General features: G+C 42.6%; 3 protein-coding genes across 5 annotated transcripts in view; 1 reads left to right on the plus strand and 2 right to left on the minus strand.

Annotated features, from left to right (window-relative positions):
- Positions 1-2: 2 nt before the first annotated feature.
- sec31b (SEC31 homolog B, COPII coat complex component) lies at positions 3-16,430 on the minus strand. Of its 3 annotated transcripts, XM_079477022.1 has the most exons (27): positions 16,324-16,430; positions 14,640-14,732; positions 14,302-14,425; positions 13,806-14,001; positions 13,627-13,722; positions 13,184-13,324; positions 12,948-13,090; positions 12,769-12,868; positions 12,444-12,605; positions 11,479-11,631; positions 11,182-11,406; positions 11,020-11,094; positions 10,831-10,917; positions 10,648-10,750; positions 10,385-10,563; positions 10,183-10,309; positions 9,955-10,100; positions 9,699-9,872; positions 9,370-9,519; positions 5,386-5,518; positions 4,974-5,303; positions 4,853-4,891; positions 4,232-4,290; positions 3,813-3,938; positions 3,604-3,723; positions 2,744-2,815; positions 9-2,666 (listed from the first exon to the last, which is right to left on the minus strand). In XM_079477022.1, exons 2-27 carry the CDS (start codon positions 14,716-14,718, stop codon positions 2,487-2,489), a joined length of 3,519 nt encoding a protein of 1,172 aa, XP_079333148.1. In that variant the 5' UTR covers positions 14,719-14,732; positions 16,324-16,430; the 3' UTR covers positions 9-2,486. The 3 variants fall into 3 exon arrangements, with proteins under 3 accessions (XP_079333149.1, XP_079333148.1, XP_079333150.1); XM_079477023.1 differs by lacking the exon at positions 4,853-4,891 and having other exon boundaries at positions 3-2,666; XM_079477024.1 differs by lacking the exons at positions 9-2,666; positions 2,744-2,815; positions 3,604-3,723; positions 3,813-3,938 and having other exon boundaries at positions 4,843-4,891.
- An 858-nt stretch (positions 16,431-17,288) lies between these two features.
- ndufb8 (NADH:ubiquinone oxidoreductase subunit B8) lies at positions 17,289-18,858 on the minus strand. Its single transcript, XM_079475815.1, has 5 exons — positions 18,742-18,858; positions 18,298-18,424; positions 18,021-18,120; positions 17,774-17,929; positions 17,289-17,447 (listed from the first exon to the last, which is right to left on the minus strand). Exons 1-5 carry the CDS (start codon positions 18,830-18,832, stop codon positions 17,355-17,357), a joined length of 567 nt encoding a protein of 188 aa, XP_079331941.1. The 5' UTR covers positions 18,833-18,858; the 3' UTR covers positions 17,289-17,354.
- A 635-nt stretch (positions 18,859-19,493) lies between these two features.
- Positions 19,494-25,172, plus strand: part of arhgap44b (Rho GTPase activating protein 44b) — a gene marked incomplete at its 5' end in the record, with an annotated part of 17,089 nt that continues 11,410 nt past the window's right edge. The window contains one exon of the mRNA XM_079477306.1: positions 19,494-19,546. Within this exon, the coding sequence (XP_079333432.1) occupies positions 19,494-19,546 (53 nt within the window). The remainder of the gene's footprint in view (positions 19,547-25,172) is intronic.

The following is a 25,172-nucleotide window of genomic DNA, read 5'->3' on the forward strand; positions in this document are numbered from 1 at the left end:
TTGCCTCTTCTGTCAATTTATTGCACACATTTATCTCACAAAAAAATCCACTAAAGTAAAACAAATAGCAAATAAAAATACATCAGCTGCTTTTATTCTGAGACGTTTGGATGTTGCCGACAGACATCAAACACACGCGTCTGTCACAGTGTATCCAGACTGCAGCAGTCAATCACTTCAACAATTAAACGGTTTAATGACTTTAATGATACAAATCTAAACAGGTAAAAGTATATAAAATGTTAAAACTCGTTATATAAATCGATGACGTAACGAGCATTAAAGATGAGCTACATAACATCTCACAAACACGGATGCGTCACACCGTCGCGAGGTCAAAAGACATGCCGGGAATTTCAACAGCAGACCAGCGTGAGCCAATCAGCTGCGCCGTATGACTCCTGTGGACCAATCAGCGGACGGCTCTCAAATGCTGAAACTAGCATGTATGCTCAGTCTGTTCCGTCGATGTTTATACAGATGTCATATCCGAGTAATATTCAAATGAAATCACGAGCCAAATCAAGTGATATAAATCATCCCGACGTGCAAACGGGTTCATTTCAGATCGATTTGATTCAGATTAAAATCTCCCGCGTATGTGTAACTGTACCGACATGATTTAATTGGGAAAATATAATGATGATTGTTTGTGCGCAAGATGCTTGTGTTACACTGTTGAAGGAGTTAAAGAGAAACTGTAAAAGTGTGTTATGTCATCGAAAGAAAACGCTCGCGTGCGCCCTCTAGAGGATAAACACGTGCACAGCATGGACTGCTTCAAGAATAAATGCACGATTGGCTTTATTTCTTTTCCCCAAAGATTTGTTTCAATGAAAGGTCGTTCGTAAAGAGATTCGTATTGTGGAAATGTAAATCAGAAGCGGATTTGTCATGGCTAGACGCTCTTTATATATCTAAAACATCCTGACCTTTGACCTAAGGGGTCAGAATCAGGATGCACCACATTCCTATTCTGTGTTTTTACACGGCATGAACACTTAAAGTCAACATGAATTCAATATTGACCATTTACTTTTCTAATCTTATGTGAATGATTTATCAGTGCACATTAGTCCAAAGAATACACATGTTTGTTTTCATTCAAACTTAACTTTAACGTAACGTGTTCTTTGCTCTCTTATTCGATTTTTCAGATGACATCACTGATATTTCTTATGTCCAATCCAATCAGCATAGAGACACTGGTCCATCAAATCCCTCAAAATAAATTCAAACCCGTTTTGGGTAAACGCAGTCTCAGAAATACATCAGTTATTTTTAATAATGCGTTACTGACGTGGTTTCATGTTGACTTTGGGCATCAAGGTGAATTTTATTCGGATATCATTCTGTCAGCGTGATGAAATTGTTTCATAAATCTCTCAGCACGTTGACACTGAATTTGCTGTTTAATGGGAATTCTTTCTTTAATGAATGAAGAGATATTTGGAGTCAAGCAGTGAGACATTCAACATTAATGAAAGCAGATCTGAATGTAAACATTTTTCAGCTTCACTCAGAATCATGACGGATACAAACAGTCGACAGATGTGGAGGTTGAATTTAGAGAGAAGAACATGAATTTATAAAAGAGCAAAGATTTGCACATTCACTTACATTCAGTCTTTCACTGTTAAAGCATTGACATTTCACCCTAAACTCATATTTATTACGAAAACAAAACCTATTTTTAGAACATTTAAATACTTTTATCATTTTGACTCCTGAAAATAATGCAGAACAAATAAATAATGTATTTACACATCCTGCATCTGTTGAAGTGTCTTTATGCTTGTTTTGTTTTTAAACTAAGACTAACGTTTACTCATCACTGAGCAGTTTTGAAGGTGTTGGGTTGTCAGTCATGTAAAGAATGTCAAAAGATCGCGATGACTCTAAAAATAAGTTTCATTTTCTTCATGCAAAATTAAAGGTATTATATCTTTGTTTGATTTGGAGTGAAATATAAGCGGCACAATTCATGACATTCATTCACATCAAATCTCAAAAGCTTTTAAAGACTCTTAAAGATCTGCATGAGAGAACATCGGGAGTGTTTTCAGAACAAACCAAGCAAGTGCGCTATGAAGGCATCCATCAGATGACCTGATAAACACCCAACCTGAAGATCTTCACCACAATATAACTGAATTTATAGGCCACTCAAACGTGAACCTCGTTCACTTCCATCAGTCATGACTGAACTAAAGACAGCATCTCACGGAGACCAGAGAACATTCTGCACCGCGAAAACATCAGGCCACATTCATCAAAAATCAGCAGAAAACCAGTTCAATGCCAGACTGATTTCATGAAGCAGAAATTCATTCCACTTCCTTTTATGAATGGAAGAAAACAGCAAACATCAGAAGAGAACCAGAGAGCTACAGTCAGAGATTATTGGTGTGTTCATTCTTACAGAAGATAAATAACATAGAAACACACAGAACGCTTGTGTGATGATGATGATGCTGCCGCCGGTGTCAGACGGCCAGTTTGTTGGCGATGGTCATGAGCATTTTAATAACGGGCATGAACGCTGAGATCTCGCTGAAGTTACTGCTGCTCACCACCTGCGTGTGGACCTCCAGACCCTGCGGATAGTTACGGGCGGCGATGCAGCGGGCGATCTCATGCAGGCCGGCAAGGATGCTGGGCGACAGCTGAGGAGTAAAAAACACGTCAGTGTTATTCACTGAATCTCTGAGCTGTGTGAAGAGTGAAGTTAAACTCCACATACCGTCTGATCTCTCAGTTTGTCATAAAGATTCTCCAAACGCTTACAGGCATCGTCTAGTTTTCTCTTTGTTTGCTGCAGGAGAAAATGATGAAATGAACGAAAACAAGTCAATCACCATAATTAAAGATCAGGGGTCTCATTTATGAAACATTGCGTAGATTTCATCCTTCATGTGCGCGCATGTACAAAAGGAAGTTTTGCGTACACACAAACGGCTCCAGATTGAAAAAAAAAACATTCGTTCCCCAAGACCCGCGCAAAGGTGAAGTATCTAAGCGTGTATCTTCACGTCATCTTTCATTGCTTCAACCACACTAGTAAAAGAGTGTCTAAAATGTTTTTCATAGATCCTGATACGTGCGTGCACATATGTCTATGCCTATTTTTGTGCGTACGCATCAGTCATAAATGAGACCCATGAACTGTAGGTGTGTGTGTGTCTGTGTGTTGACCATGTGTCTTGTGTAGTCAGACCTTTGACTGCTGAATATCAAAAAGTTTTGGTGGCATGAATGTGACAGTCTTTGCCAAATGCACAGATAAACTTTATCTTATTGCATCAAGTGTGTTAACAGAAGCTGAAAGAAGTCAATCAGATTACAGCTCGCCAGACAAACATTCTGCCAGTTTTGTGTAACACATCAGACAGTGAATGAAGCAAGAGATGTTGCATGAGGCGGATAAAGTCTATTAATACCATTTTAATGTGTTAAAGGTAAAAAAGGCAGAGTGTTCTTACTGCGGACATGACACATGACTATTTTCCAGCACTCATCTGAGTTTCTTCTTGCTTGATGTTCATGTGTGAAATGTTTCATGTTTGACACGATTCTCTGATGGGAGTTAAGGGTGAGATTTACCGGATCCGTGGCGGACAGCTGACAGCGCTGCACCAGACTGCTAAAGGTGTCCTTCAGTATCATGTGTTCTGCAGGAATCTCTTTCTGGTCCACGCGCTCGGCCGGAAGCTGACGCAAAGACTGAAACGCACACACACAGACATACGCATCGATCGTATACTGTAAGACTCCATCGTGAGATCACATGACAATGTGTGCGGTTCTGTCACCTGTATGCTGGGCTCCTGAGGAGCTCCGGGCGGCACTTGAACTCTCCCCTGAACTACAGGAGCATCGACAGGAAAACCCATGACAGGGGTCGTGATGGGGGCAGGAGGGGTGTAGATCTCTGGCAGCTGTATCACACACACATGCACGCTCTCATTTAAACAGCATTCAACTACAGCAAATCTAATTAATGACCACAAGACAAGAAGAGTGATTTAAGACATTAAAGCACAGAGCGCTTTTCCACCATCGCACCGAACCGTTCTAAGCACAGTACGAAACGGTCACAGTTGTGTTCTCGCTCGGATTGTCTAAGCATGCTTAGGTACCGGCGGGCATGGATCGGCACGGCAATGAGAACGATGGTGGAAAAGAACTCATCGATGACTTGAATCATTATACCGACATAAACACAAATCACCTTCTGCTTCCGTGAAGCTGCGCGTACAGCTGGAGGGTCGTTCCACCCGTCATGAACACCTGAGAGAGAGACAATATTCAGATATGCATGATGTTGATTTATGTCATGTGCAGAACACACATTTAGGGGTCAATAAGGAGACCCCAAAAAATATGTGACCCTTGAGTCAATAGATCATCTATCTATTACAATCACATTCATATCTGCATAAAAAGCTCAGAAAAATTTGAAGTTTGAGAAAAGTTCCAGCAGATTTTTCCACCATTTGTATATTTTGGAGACATGACCCTGTCATGTAAATCCACACAGCACACACAGAATCAGCGTTCAGTCATTTAAAGAAGGATTGCACTCTCGCTGAGAGCAAACATCCGGCCGCAAGCTCAATCTGAAAGCTAATACTTAAAGCAACAGGCTTTTAAAAAGCTAATAAACACGATGTACAGACCTCATCATTATGGCCATGAGGTTTATCTCATCAAGCTAGCCAACATTCAAACAGCTTAATAAACATTATAAATGATATTTGACTAAATCAATAAAATAAAGAAATATAAATAAATAAAAACTATAATGCCAATGCAAAGCCCTCATACACCAAACACACACACTTCCTGTCACCTTCCTCATCTCTGTGATGTCCCAGCCATGGCACGTGTCCTGCAAATCAAAACTTTCTAGTTACACCCTGTACAAGAGCTGTGATGTGACGACGCACCTGTCGGCAGTGTGTGTGTTTTACCTGTGGGTGGAGGATGGACACCAGCAGAGCTGAAGCTCTTAGCCCCCGGACCCCCCTGTGGATTCCCCGAGCCTAAAGGTGGATATGTGACGCTGGGAGGGGGTCCATGTGCGTGAAACACGGGCGCTCCCCCCGGCAGAGAGGTGGGAGATATGAATCCTGGAGCTGGTGGAGTGCCTCTCATCGGGGGCATCAGGGGTCCTGGTGGAGAGGAGGGGGCTGCAGAAGGGCCTGTCAGACCGGAGGGGGGCATCGGTGGGCCCGACATGAAACCAACATGACCTCCTCGAGGCGCCGAATGAGGTGGGAACGGCTGAGAGGGGGGGAAACCTGCAAGATTATAAAACACATGAATGGAGGAACGGTGTAATGGACAGATGATCATTTTTGCTGATCGGTCACTGATGGGTACCTGGCGCTGTGGCGGGGTGTTGTGGGTACGCTGGTCTCTGAGTCGTCCGTGGCGCTCCAGAATCAGGAATCTGCTGAGGTGTGAAGAGACGGTGAGGGGGAATCTGAGGAGGCACTGAGGGTGTGTACTGCCCCTGGACACAACACACAATATGACGCAATTACATACAACTGACAGAAAACACTTCACTGCTAGACACTGACAGAAGATTTGCTCAAGAACATGACGACTTTGATAAAACACATGAGTTTGTAGAGTAATACACACTGATGTATAAAGCGGTTAAAGGTTACGGTTGAGCAGATGTGATGATATAGTATTTGTGTACACTGTAAATCTGAAGAGTTCAGAGGGAGATGACCTCGTGTCAACAGCACACACACACACACACACACACTACACACCAGCTTCAGCTTACATAAACTGCACAAGGACATCAGAAAGCAAATAAACTGTCAGCATGATCATATAATCATCATAGATTTATATCAAAGTCCCTGATGAGGACACAAAACCCTGGAATAACTGGAGCACACATAGACGTCTGAGTCCAGATATCAGAATCTGTGTGTGTGTCATGGTGTGTGTTGTGATGACTGATGGTGTGTGTGTGTCATGGTGTGTGTTGTGATGACCGATGGTGTGTGTGTGTCATGGTGTGTGTTGTGATGACTGATGGTGTGTGTGTGTCATGGTGTGTGTTGTGATGACTGATGGTGTGTGTGTGTGTCATGGTGTGTGTTGTGATGACTGATGGTGTGTGTGTGTCATGGTGTGTGTTGTGATGATTGATGGAGTGTGTGTGTCATGGTGTGTGTTGTGATGATTGATGGTGTGTGTGTGTGTGTGTGTCATGGTGTGTGTTGTGATGACTGATGGTGTGTGTGTGTCATGGTGTGTGTTGTGATGACTGATGGTGTGTGTGTGTCATGGTGTGTGTTGTGATGACTGATGGTGTGTGTGTGTCATGGTGTGTGTTGTGATGACTGATGGTGTGTTTGTGTCATGGTGTGTGTTGTGATGACTGATGGTGTGTGTGTGTCATGGTGTGTGTTGTGATGACTGATGGTGTGTGTGTGTCATGGTGTGTGTTGTGATGACTGATGGTGTGTGTGTGTCATGGTGTGTGTTGTGATGACTGATGGTGTGTGTGTGTCATGGTGTGTGTTGTGATGACTGATGGTGTGTGTTTGTGTCATGGTGTGTGTTGTGATGACTGATGGTGTGTGTGTGTCATGGTGTGTGTTGTGATGACTGATGGTGTGTGTGTGTCATGGTGTGTGTTGTGATGACTGATGGTGTGTGTGTGTCATGGTGTGTGTTGTGATGACTGATGGTGTGTTTGTGTCATGGTGTGTGTTGTGATGACTGATGGTGTGTGTGTGTCATGGTGTGTGTTGTGATGACTGATGGTGTGTGTGTGTCATGGTGTGTGTTGTGATGACTGATGGTGTGTGTGTGTCATGGTGTGTGTTGTGATGACTGATGGTGTGTGTGTGTCATGGTGTGTGTTGTGATGACTGATGGTGTGTGTTTGTGTCATGGTGTGTGTTGTGATGACTGATGGTGTGTGTGTGTCATGGTGTGTGTTGTGATGACTGATGGTGTGTGTGTGTCATGGTGTGTGTTGTGATGACTGATGGTGTGTGTGTGTCATGGTGTGTGTTGTGATGACTGATGGTGTGTGTGTGTCATGGTGTGTGTTGTGATGACTGATGGTGTGTGTGTGATGGCATGCGTTTGTGATGACCGATGGCGTGTGTGTGTCATGGCATGCGTTTGTGATGACTGATGGTGTGTGTGTGTCATGGTGTGTGTTGTGATGACTGATGGTGTGTGTTTGTGTCATGGTGTGTGTTGTGATGACTGATGGTGTGTGTGTGTCATGGTGTGTGTTGTGATGACTGATGGTGTGTGTGTGTCATGGTGTGTGTTGTGATGACTGATGGTGTGTGTGTGTCATGGTGTGTGTTGTGATGACTGATGGTGTGTGTGTGTCATGGTGTGTGTTGTGATGACTGATGGTGTGTGTGTGTCATGGTGTGTGTTGTGATGACTGATGGTGTGTGTGTGTCATGGTGTGTGTTGTGATGACTGATGGTGTGTGTGTGTCATGGTGTGTGTTGTGATGACTGATGGTGTGTGTGTGATGGCATGCGTTTGTGATGACCGATGGCGTGTGTGTGTCATGGCATGCGTTTGTGATGACTGATGGTGTGTGTGTGTCATGGTGTGTGTTGTGATGACTGATGGTGTGTGTTTGTGTCATGGTGTGTGTTGTGATGACTGATGGTGTGTGTGTGTCATGGTGTGTGTTGTGATGACTGATGGTGTGTGTGTGTCATGGTGTGTGTTGTGATGACTGATGGTGTGTGTGTGTCATGGTGTGTGTTGTGATGACTGATGGTGTGTGTGTGTCATGGTGTGTGTTGTGATGACTGATGGTGTGTGTGTGATGGCATGCGTTTGTGATGACCGATGGCGTGTGTGTGTCATGGCATGCGTTTGTGATGACTGATGGTGTGTGTGTGTGTGTGTCATGGTGTGTGTTGTGATGATTGATGGTGTGTGTGTGTCATGGTGTGTGTTGTGATGACCGATGGCGTGTGTGTGTCATGGCATGCGTTTGTGATGACCGATGGCGTGTGTGTGTCATGGCATGCGTTTGTGATGACCGATGGCGTGTGTGTGTCATGGCATGCGTTTGTGATGACTGATGGTGTTTGTGTGTCATGGCATGCGTTTGTGATGACTGATGGTGTGTGTGTGTGTCATGGTGTGTGTTGTGATGACTGATGGCGTGTGTGTGTCATGGCATGCGTTTGTGATGACTGATGGTGTATGTGTGTCTCGGCATGCGTTTGTGATGACTGATGGTGTATGTGTGTCATGGCATGCGTTTGTGATGACTGATGGTGTGTGTGTGTCATGGCATGCGTTTGTGATGACTGATGGTGTGTGTGTGTCATGGTGTGTGTTGTCATGACTGATGGTGTGTGTGTGTCATGGCATGCGTTTGTGATGACTGATGGTGTATGTGTGTCTCGGCATGCGTTTGTGATGACTGATGGTGTGTGTGTGTCATGGCATGCGTTTGTGATGACTGATGGTGTATGTGTGTCATGGCATGCGTTTGTGATGACTGATGGTGTGTGTGTGTCATGGTGTGTGTTGTGATGACTGATGGTGTATGTGTGTCTCGGCATGCGTTTGTGATGACCGATGGCGTGTGTGTGTCATGGCATGCGTTTGTGATGACTGATGGTGTGTGTTGTGATGACTGATGGTGTGTGTTGTGATGACTGATGGTGTATGTGTGTCTCGGCATGCGTTTGTGATGACTGATGGTGTGTGTGTGTCATGGCATGCGTTTGTGATGACTGATGGTGTGTGTTGTGATGACCGATGGCGTGTGTGTGTCATGGCATGCGTTTGTGATGACTGATGGTGTGTGTGTGTCATGGCATGCGTTTGTGATGACTGATGGTGTGTGTTGTGATGACTGATGGTGTGTGTGTGTCATGGCATGCGTTTGTGATGACTGATGGTGTGTGTGTGTCATGGCATGCGTTTGTGATGACTGATGGTGTGTGTGTGTCATGGTGTGTGTTGTGATGACTGATGGTGTGTGTGTGTCATGGCATGCGTTTGTGATGACTGATGGTGTATGTGTGTCATGGCATGCGTTTGTGATGACTGATGGTGTGTGTGTGTCATGGTGTGTGTTGTGATGACTGATGGTGTATGTGTGTCTCGGCATGCGTTTGTGATGACTGATGGCGTGTGTGTGTGTCATGGCATGCGTTTGTGATGACTGATGGTGTGTGTTGTGATGACTGATGGTGTGTGTGTGTCATGGCATGCGTTTGTGATGACTGATGGCGTGTGTGTATTGTGTGTGTGTGTGTGTGCTACATGGTGCTGACATTGTGTGTTGTGGCTGCTAAAGGTGTGTGTGTGTGTGTGTGTGTGAGAGAGTCTCACCTGTGTGTGTGTCATAGCTGCTGATGGTGTGTGTGTGTTTGTGATGATTGATGGTTTGGCTCCTCCTGCTGGTGCTGATGGTTGTTGTTGTCTGTGCAGTCTCTCGCCCTTAGCATGAGAAAGTCTGTCTCTCAACATCCTAACCCCAGGCTGGAACACAAACACATTTCTACATAAATAATTGGTGCATTTTCTAAAACAAAAAAGTTTGAGGTGTGTGTAAAACAATGCTGTGAGTTTTGAGCAGATGTTTGGATGATTATTGTAAAGTGGTTTCCCATCACTGTGTATTTGTAGTGTATGTTGGTGTGTGTGTGTGTGTGTTATACCTGGTCGGAATTGTCGGGCAAGTAGCCGAGCGCAGCGCTCAAACTGCCCTGTGATGCCAGAATGCTGGAGTACTGAATGAGTTTCTCCGTCAGTGCTGAGCTCTGAAAACAAACCTCAACGCTGCGCGAACGCTCGATTGACTTACGCAAGATCATCACCTTCTCCACCAGATCCTGAACACAAGTACACACAGACATCATATGACATGACATCCTCACACACAGACATCAGGACAGAAAAGTGCACGTGCGAGACCTCGAGTGTGAGAGGAGAGGAACAATCTCTCTGTAACGTCCAACACTCCACCAGACGCTCGATGTTTCCAGAGCAGATATAACAAAGACACGCCTGGAGACACGTCTTCTCGGTTCCTTCAGCCTCCAGACGAGAGCCAAGAGTATCTACACAAACACACACACACTCTTTAATCTGATTGGATGAGCCGTGTTTAAAGTCAACCAAACTGAACTGGTGTCATCTCACCGCACAGAGGTGCAAACTCTTCCGGGTTAGCATATGTTAGCAGGGCTGCTAAGGCCTCCTTCCAGTTGTCCAGCTCACAGCTCTGAACGATATCACGCCAGTTCTGCGTCACCACCGACGAGATCAACTAAACACACAACACATCTGTAACTCACACGTGAAACCGTCGGCGTGTTACTTCTGACATGCTGCCTGCTGTTACCATGGAAACGCTGTTGGTTTGTTGCTTGAGGTACTGCAGCTGGGTCTTCTTCAATAGCTCCTCCCCTCCGCTGATTGACAGGAGGATGGCCTCGGCAAAACGGCCGTCATTTAAACAAAGATCCACAGCTCCCTCGAAATTGCCCACCAGCAGAGCCTGACTGATCAAACCGTCCGTGTCTAGACACGACACGCGACAGCAGCGTTGACGCCAAACCAACAACTCAACGTTCATCATGAAGGGTTTGTGTGCAATGCACTCACCTGAGGATACGGGGATACGATACGATTCCTTCTCTTTCTTCGGGAGCCGAGTAAAGAAATCCGCAGGGGAGTCGCTGCCAGCGACGGCCGCATCATCTGCCATCTGATTGGATGAGAGAGGTAATGACGTCATCTTTAATCACTGGGAGAGAACACAAGGGTGTGACGCACGTCAGAACCGACCTGATCAGAGAGAGTCTGCATCTTTTCAGCCAAAGCGTTGACGTCTAAACCGTTGGGCTGCAGGTTTCTCCCCAGACACGCAGAGATCTGAAGAAAACACACGCATGTTGAAAACATCACCAAAACCTCCTCGTCATGTGAACTACTGTCATGCAAGTACTAGACAGAACTTGAATAAAGTCACTGGACCTTCTTCTGCAGCTCGTCTTTACTGAACCCCAACAGCTTCAAGAACTTCACACGAGCATCATCTTCAAAATTCACCTGTTGAAAACAAAACCACGGAGAAAAGAACCTGTCAACAAACATGACTGCCACATGTTACATACAATATAAGATCTAAACACGTACCATGAGGAACCTCCAGACGTCTTGCTCGGCGTCTGAAGGCGCGCTCGTCATCTTCTTCTGACAGTAGCTGGAGAAAGATCCCGACTGTAGAGTGGCCTGCAGTTCAACCGAGCGCTCCAGAAACTCTGTTTCCGTGGTCACCTGACTGACGTGCACGTGTCGAGCGAGCGGCTGAGACGACTGCTGCTGTTTCGGGCTCTCGAACGTTATTAGTTTTCCACCAAACTGAAAAGAGACCAGAGGACCATCAGAAATCACTCCAGACATACGGGCTGCGTGGAAAGGCGAGATACTCACAGCGAATGAAGCGCCGACGGGTCTCCGCACCCATCTGGGCGGCTTCTTCAGTGGAGGGATGATGGTGGTCTCTACTGTGGGCTGAGGGATCTGGAGAGGTGGGAGAGTCTGACCCGTTCCAAATGGGTCGCTGGTGTCGAACGAAGCAGAGATCTAGAGAAATTGAGAGTTTAGAGTTCATCCTCGCAAGCACCGGGACGAAAATGATTCTGATGTCTTTTCACTGGATACAGTAGACAACATATAAAGGGACAGTTCACCCAAAAATGGAAAGTCTTTCGTCATTTACTCTCCTTTGGTCATGAGACCTTTCTCACAATATCTTCTGTTGTGTTTCACTGAAGATAGACTCACATACAGGATATTGAGGGGAATATATCAATGAAATTTGATTTTTGTCCGTTTAGCTATAAAACATCATCCTAATTCTTCTCCTTATACTATGCACTAAAAGTATGAAGTGTTTTTGTTATGGAAAAGTGTATACATTTGAGTGTGTGGCAATACGCACGCACCGTGACATACAAACAGGAAACAGACGTGGCTGTTGTTGCCTAGATAACATTGTGCCTATTAACTGTCACACACATCAGACTACAGCTCGTCTTTCCATTGAAGTCTTTTTTCATTCATTGTTTCATATGTAATGTTAACTCTATAGTTATATTAGTTAATTTAGTGACGCATCAGTTATTTAATTGTATCAATACAGTGGAGCGTCACCAAACTCCGCCTACACGCGGTGAGTTGTGGGTAATATCAGCCGTTACTTTCGGAACTAGTAGACAATCCGGGTATCTTTGGAAAACTCTTTTCAACATACTACGATCTGTGACGGACTAATTCTATTTTTGAATACTGTTTAGGACGGATCGTGTGCGAATTGGGACGCAGCATTGGTCATTTTGTTTTATATTTCTCATTAATGCAAATCAGAAGTTGTGGGGTTGTCATATTCATGATACCTGATCCACAGTACTGTGTTGATGCTGCTGAAGACGCCCGCCCATGATGGAGTACACACTGATCCGCCCGTCAAATGATGCGGCTGACAGGAGGGCGGGGTTACGAGGACACCACTGCACATCGAAACACCACTGATTGGCTGTCGGCAGCTCGTAAATCACCTGCAGCCAGAGGCAGCACAAGAGATCAATGACACTGGTTCACATCGACGGATCGATTCTTTTCTTAGATCTAATACAGGTTGTTCAACCATATTTTGTTTTTCACAGCATCTCTGTAAACAAACAAACAAACAAACAAAAAATGAAAGTGGGGGAGACTGACCTCGGCAGTGTTTGGGTTCCAGCACAGGATTCGATTGTCTTTCCCGCTGCTCAGCAGAAGCTCGGGGTCGGCCTGACTCCACGAGATTGACAGAATTCCTCTGAAAGATGAAAACAGGAATCATCAGATCAGCCACTGAAGCGATCACGCCCCTGACACAAGCTTTTCGTGATCTCGACCTGGTGTGGCTCTCCATGACCTTGAGAGGTGAGGTGGCAAACCGAAGGTCCCACATCTGTATCACAGGCAGTCTGTCGTCCTCTGAGGCCAGAACCAGCTGAGTGGCCACGTCTGGATGCCACAACATCCCGGAGCAGTGCATCTAACGTCACACAACATGTGAAGCACTCTCACACACACACGTATGAAAGAATACTATGCAAAAGTGTACTTGACTGGTCAAGGACTCTCGTACCCGGTTGCTATGGTCACTGATTTTGATGATGGGCTCGTTCTTCCTCAGGTCCCACACCACGGCTTTCCCGCTGGGGTTGGCGGATGCCAGGATGTGCTGCACCTGTCTGTTCCACGCTACGACGCTGACGTCCTCCGCTGGCTGTAATTCGCACAACACACAGATGTCAGACACACGCTTACACAACGTACCTTCAGCGATGCAGAAACATCCAGTTCATAATTCACAAAAGACAAAAATCAGAGCGAGATGTTAGTGAAGAGGTTCATCAATCCCGTTTAAACCCAAACCAACACACACACACACCCCATCCTCACCAGAACTTGATCTTACCTCATTGAGCTGAAGAAACAGAGAGACAAATGCGTTCAATTTCAATCGAATGACATCACAAGCAAATATGTGAAGAAATGTTACAATTCCATCAAATGTGTGATCACTACCTGTGACTTTGCTCCCGGTGTCATTGGATTACTAAAACTGTTCAGGTCCCAGATGTATATTTCTGAATCGTTCGATCCTGAAGCGATGAGATTACTCTGAGACGCAGAAACACGTGTGTGTTCATTATCAACAACAACAAGAGATTTGATTTCAACGAAAGATTGGCTCTGAATGTTACCTGGAAGCGGTTGTAGTCGAGCGCGCGCACAGGGCCGGTGTGTTTGTTGGCCTGTCCCATCACGGCATCGTCTCCCGAGCTCAGAATAGTGTCCGGACCAAAAATGGTCAGGGTTCCGTTTTCACTGCCTCCAATGAGCCGTCCAGATGTATGTTCACCGTCGGTATCAAACGCCGTCCAGATTAAACTGTGAAACCTGCACACACACAAGCGTTAACCTGAGGGCAATGTTGTTGACGCGCTTCACACCCTGTGAACAAACAAATAACTTCATAGCAGGTTGCACTTTTAAGAAAATCGGAAACCGAAATCGGCCAAGAAAATCGCAATAGCTGCATCTCTATCATAAACATAAGAAACTCCCACCGGAAGAGACATATTAACCTCACATCTTAAAACTAAACACATGTTAGAAGCAAATCACTGCCATTTTAAAGTGTCTGGAATGTAATGACAGCTGCTGTGAACACACGATTCTAGTGAAATGTATACGCACCTGTTGGAGGTGGGAAGAGTTCCTTTGAGCTTCATGTCCATGGACGTATCGGCAAAATCCATCTCAAAGATCTCCAGCGCAGAGGTGGTGTTGAAGGACGCGTCCAGCTGCTGGGCAGCCGTACCTGTAGACCGTCAGGAGGAAATCAATCATCAGAGACACAAAATCCGTTTTCCAGATATTCAACTCAGATTATGTTTTGAATAACATAATTCACAATATTATTACATTAGGATATTTTTTACAATATATTATGATCACTGCCTATGGCCTAACCCTCACATATTATACCTTCATTTATAACACAGTAAGACCCTGAGGTGCGCACACACACTTACCCAGGGCCAGGTATGCAGGATGTTGTATTGCAGGACTCCATGCTTGGGTCGCTGTCCTGAGTATCTCCTTTAATCTCATCTTCCTTCAAGCCTCTAAAAGAACAATAACATTTGATTTACATCTACTGACATCAAGCAGCAATGTCAAGCCATCCCAGATAAACCTAAAGCTTCTAATATCACATCCTATTAGCGATGCATGATAAATTATCTGCTTTATCGGTAGATACATTTTCATTTTTTAATGTTATCGGTATCGTCGATAATAAAATTTAGGCCGATAAATGAAGAATAATTTTCTCAGGTAAACCACTTCAGCTGCACGCTGCTCACAGTTCAAATCCAGAACAGTTCTGTCTTTCTCTCATGATCATTCACTTACTGCTATTAGCAAAACATTGTTAACGTAGATTAGGGCTGTGCAACTTATTGAAATAACGTGCATGTCGCGAAGGTTTGCGATAAATGAGCTATTTAATTCTTCGAAAAGTTATGTATGATTAGGTGGATGCGGATAGTATAGTATCTATGTTAGTTGGGATATGCGTGCGTGCGCATGATCAACAAGGAAATCAACAATCTGTGTCGCAAAGCGAAATTTGTTTTAATTATTTTTGTTTGTTTACAAAATGTCAGATTTGTTTAATGCACCAGTAAAACATGGCTGTTCACTTTCAGAAGTTGTAATGATGCTTTCTTTTCCCTCAAATAATGTGAAATATATGTTGGTTATGTAGTTAGTTTAATATATTTAAATACAATTTAAATTGATTTTAGAAAAATGTGTATTGTATTGCATATCGTATATCGCATTATTTAGCATGCTATCGCATTTTTCCTCAATATTGCAAAGCCCTAATGTAGGAACAGTCCGTAGATTTTTATCAATGTGTAAATTATAGGAACAAAAGCGTATTGTTTAAAGCCAATTGCTGTCTGAATGCTTTAGACTCGTGGCTGTTAAGAACACTTGTCTGGGTTGCTCTGGAATAACATCTATCATTTGTTTATTAAATAAATATACCAGAAAGGTTTCAAAGTTAAATAATGTTTAACTAGTGTAAAGTAGGCTCGGTACATGATTTTCAGAGGAAAAGAGAACTATAGGTTACCTTGTTTTCTGCACTCAATGTTTTCAAATACAAGCAGTTTTGCCTTCAGTTTCAGAAAATGTTATATTAATATTTAGATATTGTACATCGGCCAATATATCGGTTATCGGCTTCCAGTGTTAAAGAATTATCGGTATCGGCCAAAATGGACATATCGGTGCATCCCTACATCACTGAACAGGTGACAAGCGATCAATGTTCATTTACTTGATAAACATTAAACACTGAAGCACTAAACTCACGCAGGACTGTGAGATAAACCATCAGCTGTCACTCACTCGTGTGATCTGTTCTCTCTCACATAAATATCTCGACATTAATCTTTATAAACCCTCTGTATGTGTCATAAATGGAGTGTTGAGTTTATACAGAAGAGCAGTGGATATTTATAATCACAGTTTTTAATTGCTAATCATCTACTGTTGCCGTTAGCATTAGCCGTCTGCTCACTGTCTGCGCTTTAAACACACACAAACACACTGAACACAACACAGACACACACAATAAAACATCACAGACAAGAGTTTATAGTCAATACGCCAAACTACAGCCACTGTTGTGTGTGTACTTACAGATGTGTGTAATGATTCGTTTGTCTCGTTTGTGTGTCGCTGAGAGTTTAGCGGCGCTGATTGCGTCATTCATGGGTAATGTAGTCAAAAGCGGAAGTGTAGTCCAGGACGGCGTCCGAGGCGGACGGATTTATAAGTCAAAAATCGTTTATTCAACATTTCAACGGTCTAACTTAGTTTGTCGTACTAACGTTACAACGAAAGTATTAATATTTACAAGAATAACATAATGATGCATTACTATTGAAGCATTTACTGTATATCTGTTCAACCATACATTTAATAATAATGAATATCATATTTGGATCCAAAATTAGATAACGCCTTTTTTTTATTCTAAAATCATGTTTTTTTTATTTAATATCAATCAAACTGCAGTTGGTTTGTTTAGATTCAAGCCATAATAATTAAAAATACAGCTAACTAACAATATAAAACAATAAAAACAAGATATATAGATTTTTTTACGACGGATTTATGTAATTTTGGAACCAAAGTCTTCATATTTTCTTGTGTCATTCTTATAATACTACAGTGAAGTCTAAAAATACCAAAAAAGGCCACTCTTGGATGTTTGTGAAAATAAATACCTAAAAAAATAGCCAAAAATGACAACTTTCACTACAAAATAGGAACTTATTTTTTTCTTGTTTGATACATCAAGGCTTAAAATATGCTGTGTGTGACTCGTTGTTGGGTGTTCCATGGCTTGTGTTATACAATGAGCAATTAACAACTAAACAACACACATGGATGTAATATATGCAACCTTTTACTATTTGGTGTTTTTCTTGTTTGTGTTAAAATGTGCTAAAAAATTATGAATGGTGCGTTTAACCTTTATTATGGCTTTATGGGTAAAACAATAGTTACTGGTTAAAGCCCATCTGACAGTGTCTAACTAGTTTTATTTTAACAAGGTGTTTAACAAAATATAACATAAAAAAACCTCAACAAATAATCACTAGGTTTAATAACTTTATTAGACGGAGAAAAATGTACACAAGTTACAGAACAGAGAGGTTTATAGATTAGATTTCATAATGTTTGACGGGTCCTGGTTCTTTATCAGGGTCTCCACCTCTCTCCAGATACAGGTCATTGTAGGGATACTGCTTGGGTGCCTGGGAAAAGAGAGATGGATGTTTTAAGAATCAAACAATACTGATTCATTAGGATTATCAAAATATTAAATAACATTAAAAAAACATTAAGGAAAAAATAAAATATATCAAGTCCTGACCTACACTTTCACTGGATTTCTACTTTACTCAGAAATACATCACAATGACATTAAAGAGGTAACATTTATTGAGCATGTAGTGCTTACTTCCCTGCTATAATCTTTACTTTTGTTTATGTCTTTTCCTTTCTTAAACCTACTTGAGATTAAGGATATGAAAATTATTCTTTTTAGTTATTAACTGTTGAAACATTCCTTAGCACTCACCACGGGTTGGTAGGCAGGAAATACCTCGCCCAGGCCGAACATCAGCATCATAAACCCGAAGAAACCAAACAGATGTTTGCACATGGTCCTCCAGTCCACAGGACTTGGAGATGTGTCCACCCTGTTCCTGATGTACATGTCAAAGTCCCAATGCATCTGAAATATCAACACAAAACATTCTATTACTAAATAACCTCAAGTATATACTGCAGTTGCTCCACGAGCAAAGGAGTGACAGTTTTTTTACAGGTTCTGCCCAGTTCCTTCTCAGATCTGGATGGTCCCACTGATACCACGGGTCTCTCTCTTGCTGTGATCTGTCCGGCAGCATGGGGTAGTCACCATATCTGCAGAACAAAACAACACAACATAAATAGAAATACACATATCACTCGAGGTTAATCAGAATATGAACCAAGCTGTCGAAGAGCCGTTATCCAAACAGCTGTGTGAATTTATTACAGGGGCACAAAACTAACAGATGCAGAATTACAAATGTGAAGATTCAAGAGAGACAACCTTACCCACAGCCATCATCAGGATAGGGACGGTAATCTTCCAGTGTCATGTTGTATTTCTTGGCCGCAGCCGCCATCTCCTCTGGGGTTTTGGGGTACGGGCCGGGCAACATGTCTTTAGACACACCGGAGGCTGCAACACGTGCCAAAAATATAAACACAAACCACCCACAAAAGAATACACAGGGACACTTGTAATCATAACATCTTACATTAACATCTGATCGGGTATAACAAATGATACGGTAATGCTACAGATTTTTAAATACACAAGATTGAAACAAGAAGCAGTAATCAATAATTCACTTTGTACCGAAAAACATTGATGTTAGCCTTATCTGTTAGCTCGTTGAACTTGACATGAAGGTTATCGCACTGTTTATCCCATTAAACGCTACATTCGGAAGGTATATTTGCATTGTAAGAATCAAGTGAGGTATGAGGAGGCACCTGTTCTGGCTCCAATTATGTTTGTAGAGAATCCTACTGTTTTTCCTTTAGAAAGCGCTCTGGTCAACAGACCCGCTCTGAGCGCCGCCATCTTGCCTCGCTGACACGCCGCAACGCGCATGCGCCAAAGAGCATCAATCATTCTGCGCTAAGGACTAGCTGCGGTAGATTCACGCCTGAGGGGAACGATGTTGATTATATGATCAAATTCACCTATATGAATATTTTCTGCTGTTCAGAAGTGTAGAATAACACGATTTTCTCCACAAAAGATTCCGCACATTTTCCGCCGATGCTGCACTTGTTCACGACATCCACGCGGTGGCAAGATTGTTCGCAAAACCAATACTAAAAAATACATTCTTTATTTGAAACAAAACGCTGTTTGGAAAGATAGGCATTACCGTGTTACACTTTAGTTACAACATCTTACAAAATATCAAAACAAAATGCAACCAATCTCGCGCAATTCCTGATTGTAGTCCAATGTTTGGGTCAGAACTACGCTTCCCATGATGCTCCGCTCATCGGTTATTCGTCAGCAGCGCTCAGCGCTCGCGGAGCCTCCAGCATCAGAGCGACGAGCAGCTCAAATGATGATTTTCGCCGTTCACATTTTCCATAGGCGATGGTAGCACACACACGAGGATTTAATGTCCAGCGCATTAGAATATTTCCCGACTGTCGTCCTTTAAATGAGGAATGTCAGCTGGTTTTTCATCCATCGGGATTAACGCACAAATTGCAGGAAGATGAAGAAGCAATTCAACCGAATGCGACAGCTCGCCAACCAGACAGTGGGCAGGTAAAACACCTTCATCTGTCATATTCATGGCGTACAATACACAGAAAATACTCAAACCAGCGACGAATCCATGTTCCGTGTAGATATACGATCAGCGTCATGATATTCATTTAAATAACTATTAATATGTGGCGCAAAAAAATCAAGATCACGAGAGCGGTTGGTTTGGGGTGTTTGCTCTGTTTGTTTGTGGATATATTATGGTATATAATTGGATTAAAGTGGTTTTGTGTTGATATGATGAATGAGCCGGTCCTGATGTGGGGCCTCCAGCTCATCCTTCACCTGTCCTGACCCCCAAATCCATCAGTACTGATGATGCTCTCAAACATTGCGATATTTATCAATATTAGTCATAATATACATTTTGCTTGTCAAAATGCTTTTTTTATTCATTCTTTTTATATTTGCCTTTATTTAAGTGTTGAATAAAGGGACTGTATTTGCACCTTTGCCCTGTAGTAGTTTTCAGATTGCAAATCAGTGTGGAACAGACACTCTGGAAGTGTGGGTCTCAGTTACTATGGTAACAGGAAGTTGTTGTATCATTAATAGGGTTGAAGGGAGGTGATGATTGCAGAGACTCTAGAGATCAGTTACTGGCAGAATATTTTTGACTGCGCATGTTTTTATTCACAAATTACTCTGTTTGTAAGCAGTAAAAACAATATAGATTTACAATTTTGGTTATAAGGCAGGGTTGCGTATATCAGTGGCCAATCTATATATTATGTTGTTTGATTGCTAATGTGGATGGATCTAGAGAGAAGGGTTTGTAATACCGAGGTTTGGAAGAGTCAAGGTTTCAAAACCACAAACATTTTCCGCATACCGTTTCTAAGGTATGAGCGGTGTTTACACAAAATTAATAATTAAGTCATGTAATGCAATGTTTAAAGTTTAGGCCTAATATATGGGCTATTACAAAATACATTATTTGAAAGAGTATTTTTACCTGACATATATATGTTCTATGAATGTTGGTTAAAAATAAAATTATTTGTGTCCAGTTGAAAAGTTTTTGATTGTATACGCAGACATTTGAAAATAACACATTTCATCAAGTTGCAATACCGTGAAACCGCGACACTTGCTTAAAGTTATCATACCGCCAAAATCTCATAGCGGCTCATGCTGACCAGCGAATAATATCTTGTTGTACAGTAAAGTTTAATGAAGTAATACTGAGCAGTAATGAATCAGCAGGGGAAAGTGAAGCTGAATTGTGCTTGATTCACTCAGTGCGGTACCAGTCGATTGGATCAGTTCCTAAAGCTCGAGGTGTTATTGATAAAAGAACTGGTTATTGGTAAACTGTCTATCTAGTGTTCGTAGTGCATCGTCTATCATGCTTGATTGTTTTGTGATGTTGCTGTTTTCTGGTCGATAGCAACATGCTTGAGCACTGAAAACAAGCCATTTGACTTTTGTAATATGACTTTGAGTTCATTCATGAGGAATGGATTCAATGCTGAATATTGTCTCTGTATGACAGGTGTTTGTAGAAAAGGGGCTGAAATGTAATGAACAGTCCGTTGTCTTCTTGGCTTGGAAGTATTGTTAGGTCTCAACCTTGAGATTGCTCTCCTGAATGTTATTGTTTGTTTGTGTCAATTGAAGATGCATGTCATTCTCTGGACAGCGCTGGCTGATCAATCAGGTGATATTCTTCTGGGATGTCTCACAGGGTTAATGTGCCGAAATGAGTTTTAAACAACAGGCCGGTAGCAGCTCCTTCAATGTTTATTGAAACTGAAAGGTCACAAGGCAGCGAAGTCAAAAGCTCTGAACTAAAACACTGAGCGAAATGATTTGAATCTCAGGTTAATAAAGAGTTTCAGTGGAGTTTAGACACAACCCCAATAAAGGAACTGTTCACCCAAAAATAACATTTCTCTCATTGTTTGCTCACCACGAGTTGTTTCAGATCTGTATAAATGTCTTTGTTCTGATGGACGCACAGAAATATATTTGGAAGAATGCTTGTATCCAGAACGTTCTTGGACTGCATAGACTACCATAATTGTCAAAATTGCTTTTATAATTTAGATGTTCTATTACACACAAAATAAAATATTTTGAAGAATGTAGGACAGCAAACAGTTCTTCTGGGGCACTTTTGACAACCATTGTCATTTTTCCTACTATGGGAGTCAATGGTGGCCAAGACCTGTTTGGTTACAAGCATTTTTCCAAATATCTTTCTCTGTGTTTGTCAGAACAAAGAAATGTTTACAGACAACTCGAGGGTGATTAAACTGTTGGGTGAACTGTCACTTTACAAGCAAACATAAATTGTAATAGTCTGATGGGTAGAGATATTTAAGCAGGTCATCCTAAACGGTTCTTACCAGAAAAAAATTATAAACCTAACTAAAATCTAGTACACATGAAGATACAGTATTTACTAGGTCTTGTCGCCCGTTTAAGGTGTGTCTGTGTTTAAAATGTCTCATTGTTGTATTAAAGGTGTGATGTCAGATGGGTTTTGAAACAAAAGAATATTTCGTCTTGGAGAAGAAGAGCGTGAAGGAGCTATTTCAGGCATGTTTAGAGTTCTCTTTCAGTCTGACAGTTTAGGCGCGTGAGGTTTTTCCCTCGCAACGCTGTGAGATGCGCGTCTTCATGAGATCCAAGAAAACAGAAATACCATCTGGTTGGATTGGCTCGGTCAGAAGTCATCATGTTAACAAACAAACAAACATGATGCTCCTGCAGTTTCGACAAGCCGGCGGGAAGTGTATTTAGGGTTGTGTTTGACCTCTGGCTATCCCCTGACTCATTATCAGAACGCAGCGTGTTTATTTGTGTTCTGTTTGTTTGTTACTGACACTAATTACTGTAACCACATTCTCTTAAGTATGAAAAGTACACACTGCCGTGGTGTTGTTCATCGGCCTCTCTGAGTTTATTTTAGTATCTGTCATTAGCAGCTAATGTGTGATTTATTCCCCCCGAGCTTCATAACAGCCTGTAATGACATCGCATTCATCTCAGCCCGAGGTGCACAAAACATTCATCTCTCTTTTGTGTAGTGTGTGTGGAGGTCTCGTCTTCGTATATGTCGAGGGAGGTCAGAGGACATATTCAGAATATAAAGAGAAGAACATGTGTATGTGCTGATGTGGGGTCAGACTGTGTGCAGCGTGTTCAGTTACTCGTTTATGTTACTCAATACACCCCACACACACGCACACAACACACACGCACGCACACACACACACACGCACGCACGCACGCATGCACGCACGCACACACACACACACACACACACACACACAACACACACAACACGCACGCACACACGCACGCACACACACAACACACACGCACGCACGCACGCACACACGCACGCACACACACACACGCACACACACACACACACACACACACGCACACAACACACACGCACGCACACACGCACACACACACACACACACACAACACACACAACATGTCTGGTTTCTCCGTGGGGACAGTCCATAGGCGTAATGACCTTTATACTGTACAAACTGTATATTTTATCCCCTAACCAAACAACATTATTTTTAAAACTCGAAAAATGTACAAAGTTTTCAACTATCTTTAGGCCCCTGATCCTTAAGATAGTTGAAAACTTCTTACATTTTTCGAGTTTTAAAAATAATGTTCTGTTCTGTAAGATTTATACACTTTTGGGCCAGTGAGGACCACAATTTTGGTCCCCACAGTGACAGTCCTCATGCATTCAAGTCCCCACCAGGATATAAAAACAAGGTCAAACACACACACACACATGTGGCAGCAGTGTACACCGCACCCAGAACAGTATGATGTCATAGTGACAGTGGGATGAGAGCGTGTTTTTGCAGAAATTAAGGACTGCTTATAACACTTCTTATAGACAAATAGAACAAGAGACATATACAGAAAGAGATAGAAAGAGAGACTGACAGATGGAGGGAGACAGATAGAAAGAGAGACATGTATGTAGAGACAAAAAGAAAATGACACAAATGACAAATTAAGAGATTGAAAAAAGACAGACAGAGACTTATAGGTAAAAACAGTGGGATGTACAGTTAGACATACAGAGACAGAGAGTGAAACAGACAGACAGACAGATAGAGGCATATAGGTAGAGAGGGAGACAGAGACAGATAGAAGATAGAAAGAGGGATATAAGACAAACAGACGGGCGGGCAGATAGATAGAGACAGACAGACAGTGAGATGTACAGAAGAAGAGACAGACAGAGGCATATAAGCAGAGAGAGACGATGGAGACAGAGAGTGAGACACACAAAGACATCCCCAGAAAAAGACAGATAAAGAAAGTGAGACTGTGACTTTTGAAAAGCACAAACCCATATTATTAAACATGACATTAGTGATTGTGAGTGTTGTGTGTGGTTGTCAGGGTGTGGCTGTGTGGTTGCTTAGGTGATGGCTAACTGCCCAAAAGAAACTCTGAATGATGAATGATGTGTGCACATACTTAAAAGAACGGATGTATTGTCTAATACAACGAGTCGCTTTGGATAAAAGTGTCTGCCAAATGCATTAATGCAAAATGCACATCGTCACATCCGTAGCACAAGCTAACAGTAGTTTATTAGCATCGCTGTTGCGCGTAGGAACGCTGAATCGACCGATCATTATCATTAAGGTAAACACATACAGCCGGAAGAGTAAATGAGAGTTGAACCTCATTAAACTCTTTCATTCACCCTGTGTGATTATTCTCAAGTCTTGTCGACACAATAGCGTGAGGAGATGATATAAATAGAACTGCTTGTGTTAGATTACAGTGATATTGATGTCATGTCATAACTCTTATGTCCTGATGCATTACTGCACATTAGACGTCTGATGGCCTTCACTGTGAGAAGGTGTTTTGAATTTCAGAGATGTTTTCTGTCTCCATCGGCTCAGCTCACTCTCACAAGCGCACTCGTTCCGTCTGTTAAGCGATACGGTCTGATGCCTGTCGATGCTAACGCTCTCCACAGCCGGTAATGCAGTTAGACGCGAGCGTGGGATGAGTGCAGAACGCACACGCGGACATCATCTGTCTTTAATGTCTCTTCCCGGCAGACATACGGCGAGCTGTGTCAACCCCAGAGATCACTTCCAAAAACATTTAAAGGTCTGTAACGCACAAAACCTCAGATATTTATATAAGATGTGCCGGGTGCGTTTAAATATGAGTGTTTGTGTGTGATATTGTAAACACACGCAATGCGTTCAGTTATCTAGTTTGTTAACGTGCTGTATGTTTTTGATGTAAAGACATGGTGATGCAGGTGTAAACCTGCTGTGACGGTAATGCAGGTGTATCTGGTTAAAGCTGGGCGTACAGATATACTATAAACACACACACACACATTCCCCCGAGACGACAGGTGTGCAGACAGGTAATGTGAGTGTTAGATTCACTGGCAGGAGATCAGACCCACACCCCCCTCGCCCGGACGCTCTGAGAGCTTCATATAGCTGACGTACTGCTGAACCATCACCTCATATCTCTCAATGAAGAATACACGCGTGTGTCTGTAAATCTGATATTTATAGAGAAGAGTTCAGTAGTGTGAGAGGTGCTCATCACTGTTCCTTTAAATCACACATTGCTGTATTTAAAGGGTTTT

The sequence above is a fragment of the Barbatula barbatula genome (assembly GCF_947034865.1).
Source record: "Barbatula barbatula genome assembly, chromosome: 16".
Taxonomy (NCBI): domain Eukaryota; kingdom Metazoa; phylum Chordata; class Actinopteri; order Cypriniformes; family Nemacheilidae; genus Barbatula; species Barbatula barbatula.

Coding starts and splice junctions, on each gene's coding strand:
- sec31b (XM_079477022.1), bottom strand. CDS start 14,718: ATGAGATTAAAGGAGATACTCAGGACAGCGACCCAAGCATGGAGTCCT. Junction 10,310..10,384: donor AAACCAACAGCGTTTCCATG/GTAACAGCAGGC, acceptor TTGTGTGTTTAG/TTGATCTCGTCGGTGGTGAC. Junction 10,101..10,182: donor AGAGTTTGCACCTCTGTGCG/GTGAGATGACAC, acceptor GTGTTTGTGTAG/ATACTCTTGGCTCTCGTCTG.
- ndufb8 (XM_079475815.1), bottom strand. CDS start 18,832: ATGGCGGCGCTCAGAGCGGGTCTGTTGACCAGAGCGCTTTCTAAAGGA. Junction 18,425..18,741: donor CATAATTGGAGCCAGAACAG/GTGCCTCCTCAT, acceptor CACGTGTTGCAG/CCTCCGGTGTGTCTAAAGAC. Junction 17,448..17,773: donor TTCCTGCCTACCAACCCGTG/GTGAGTGCTAAG, acceptor CTCTTTTCCCAG/GCACCCAAGCAGTATCCCTA.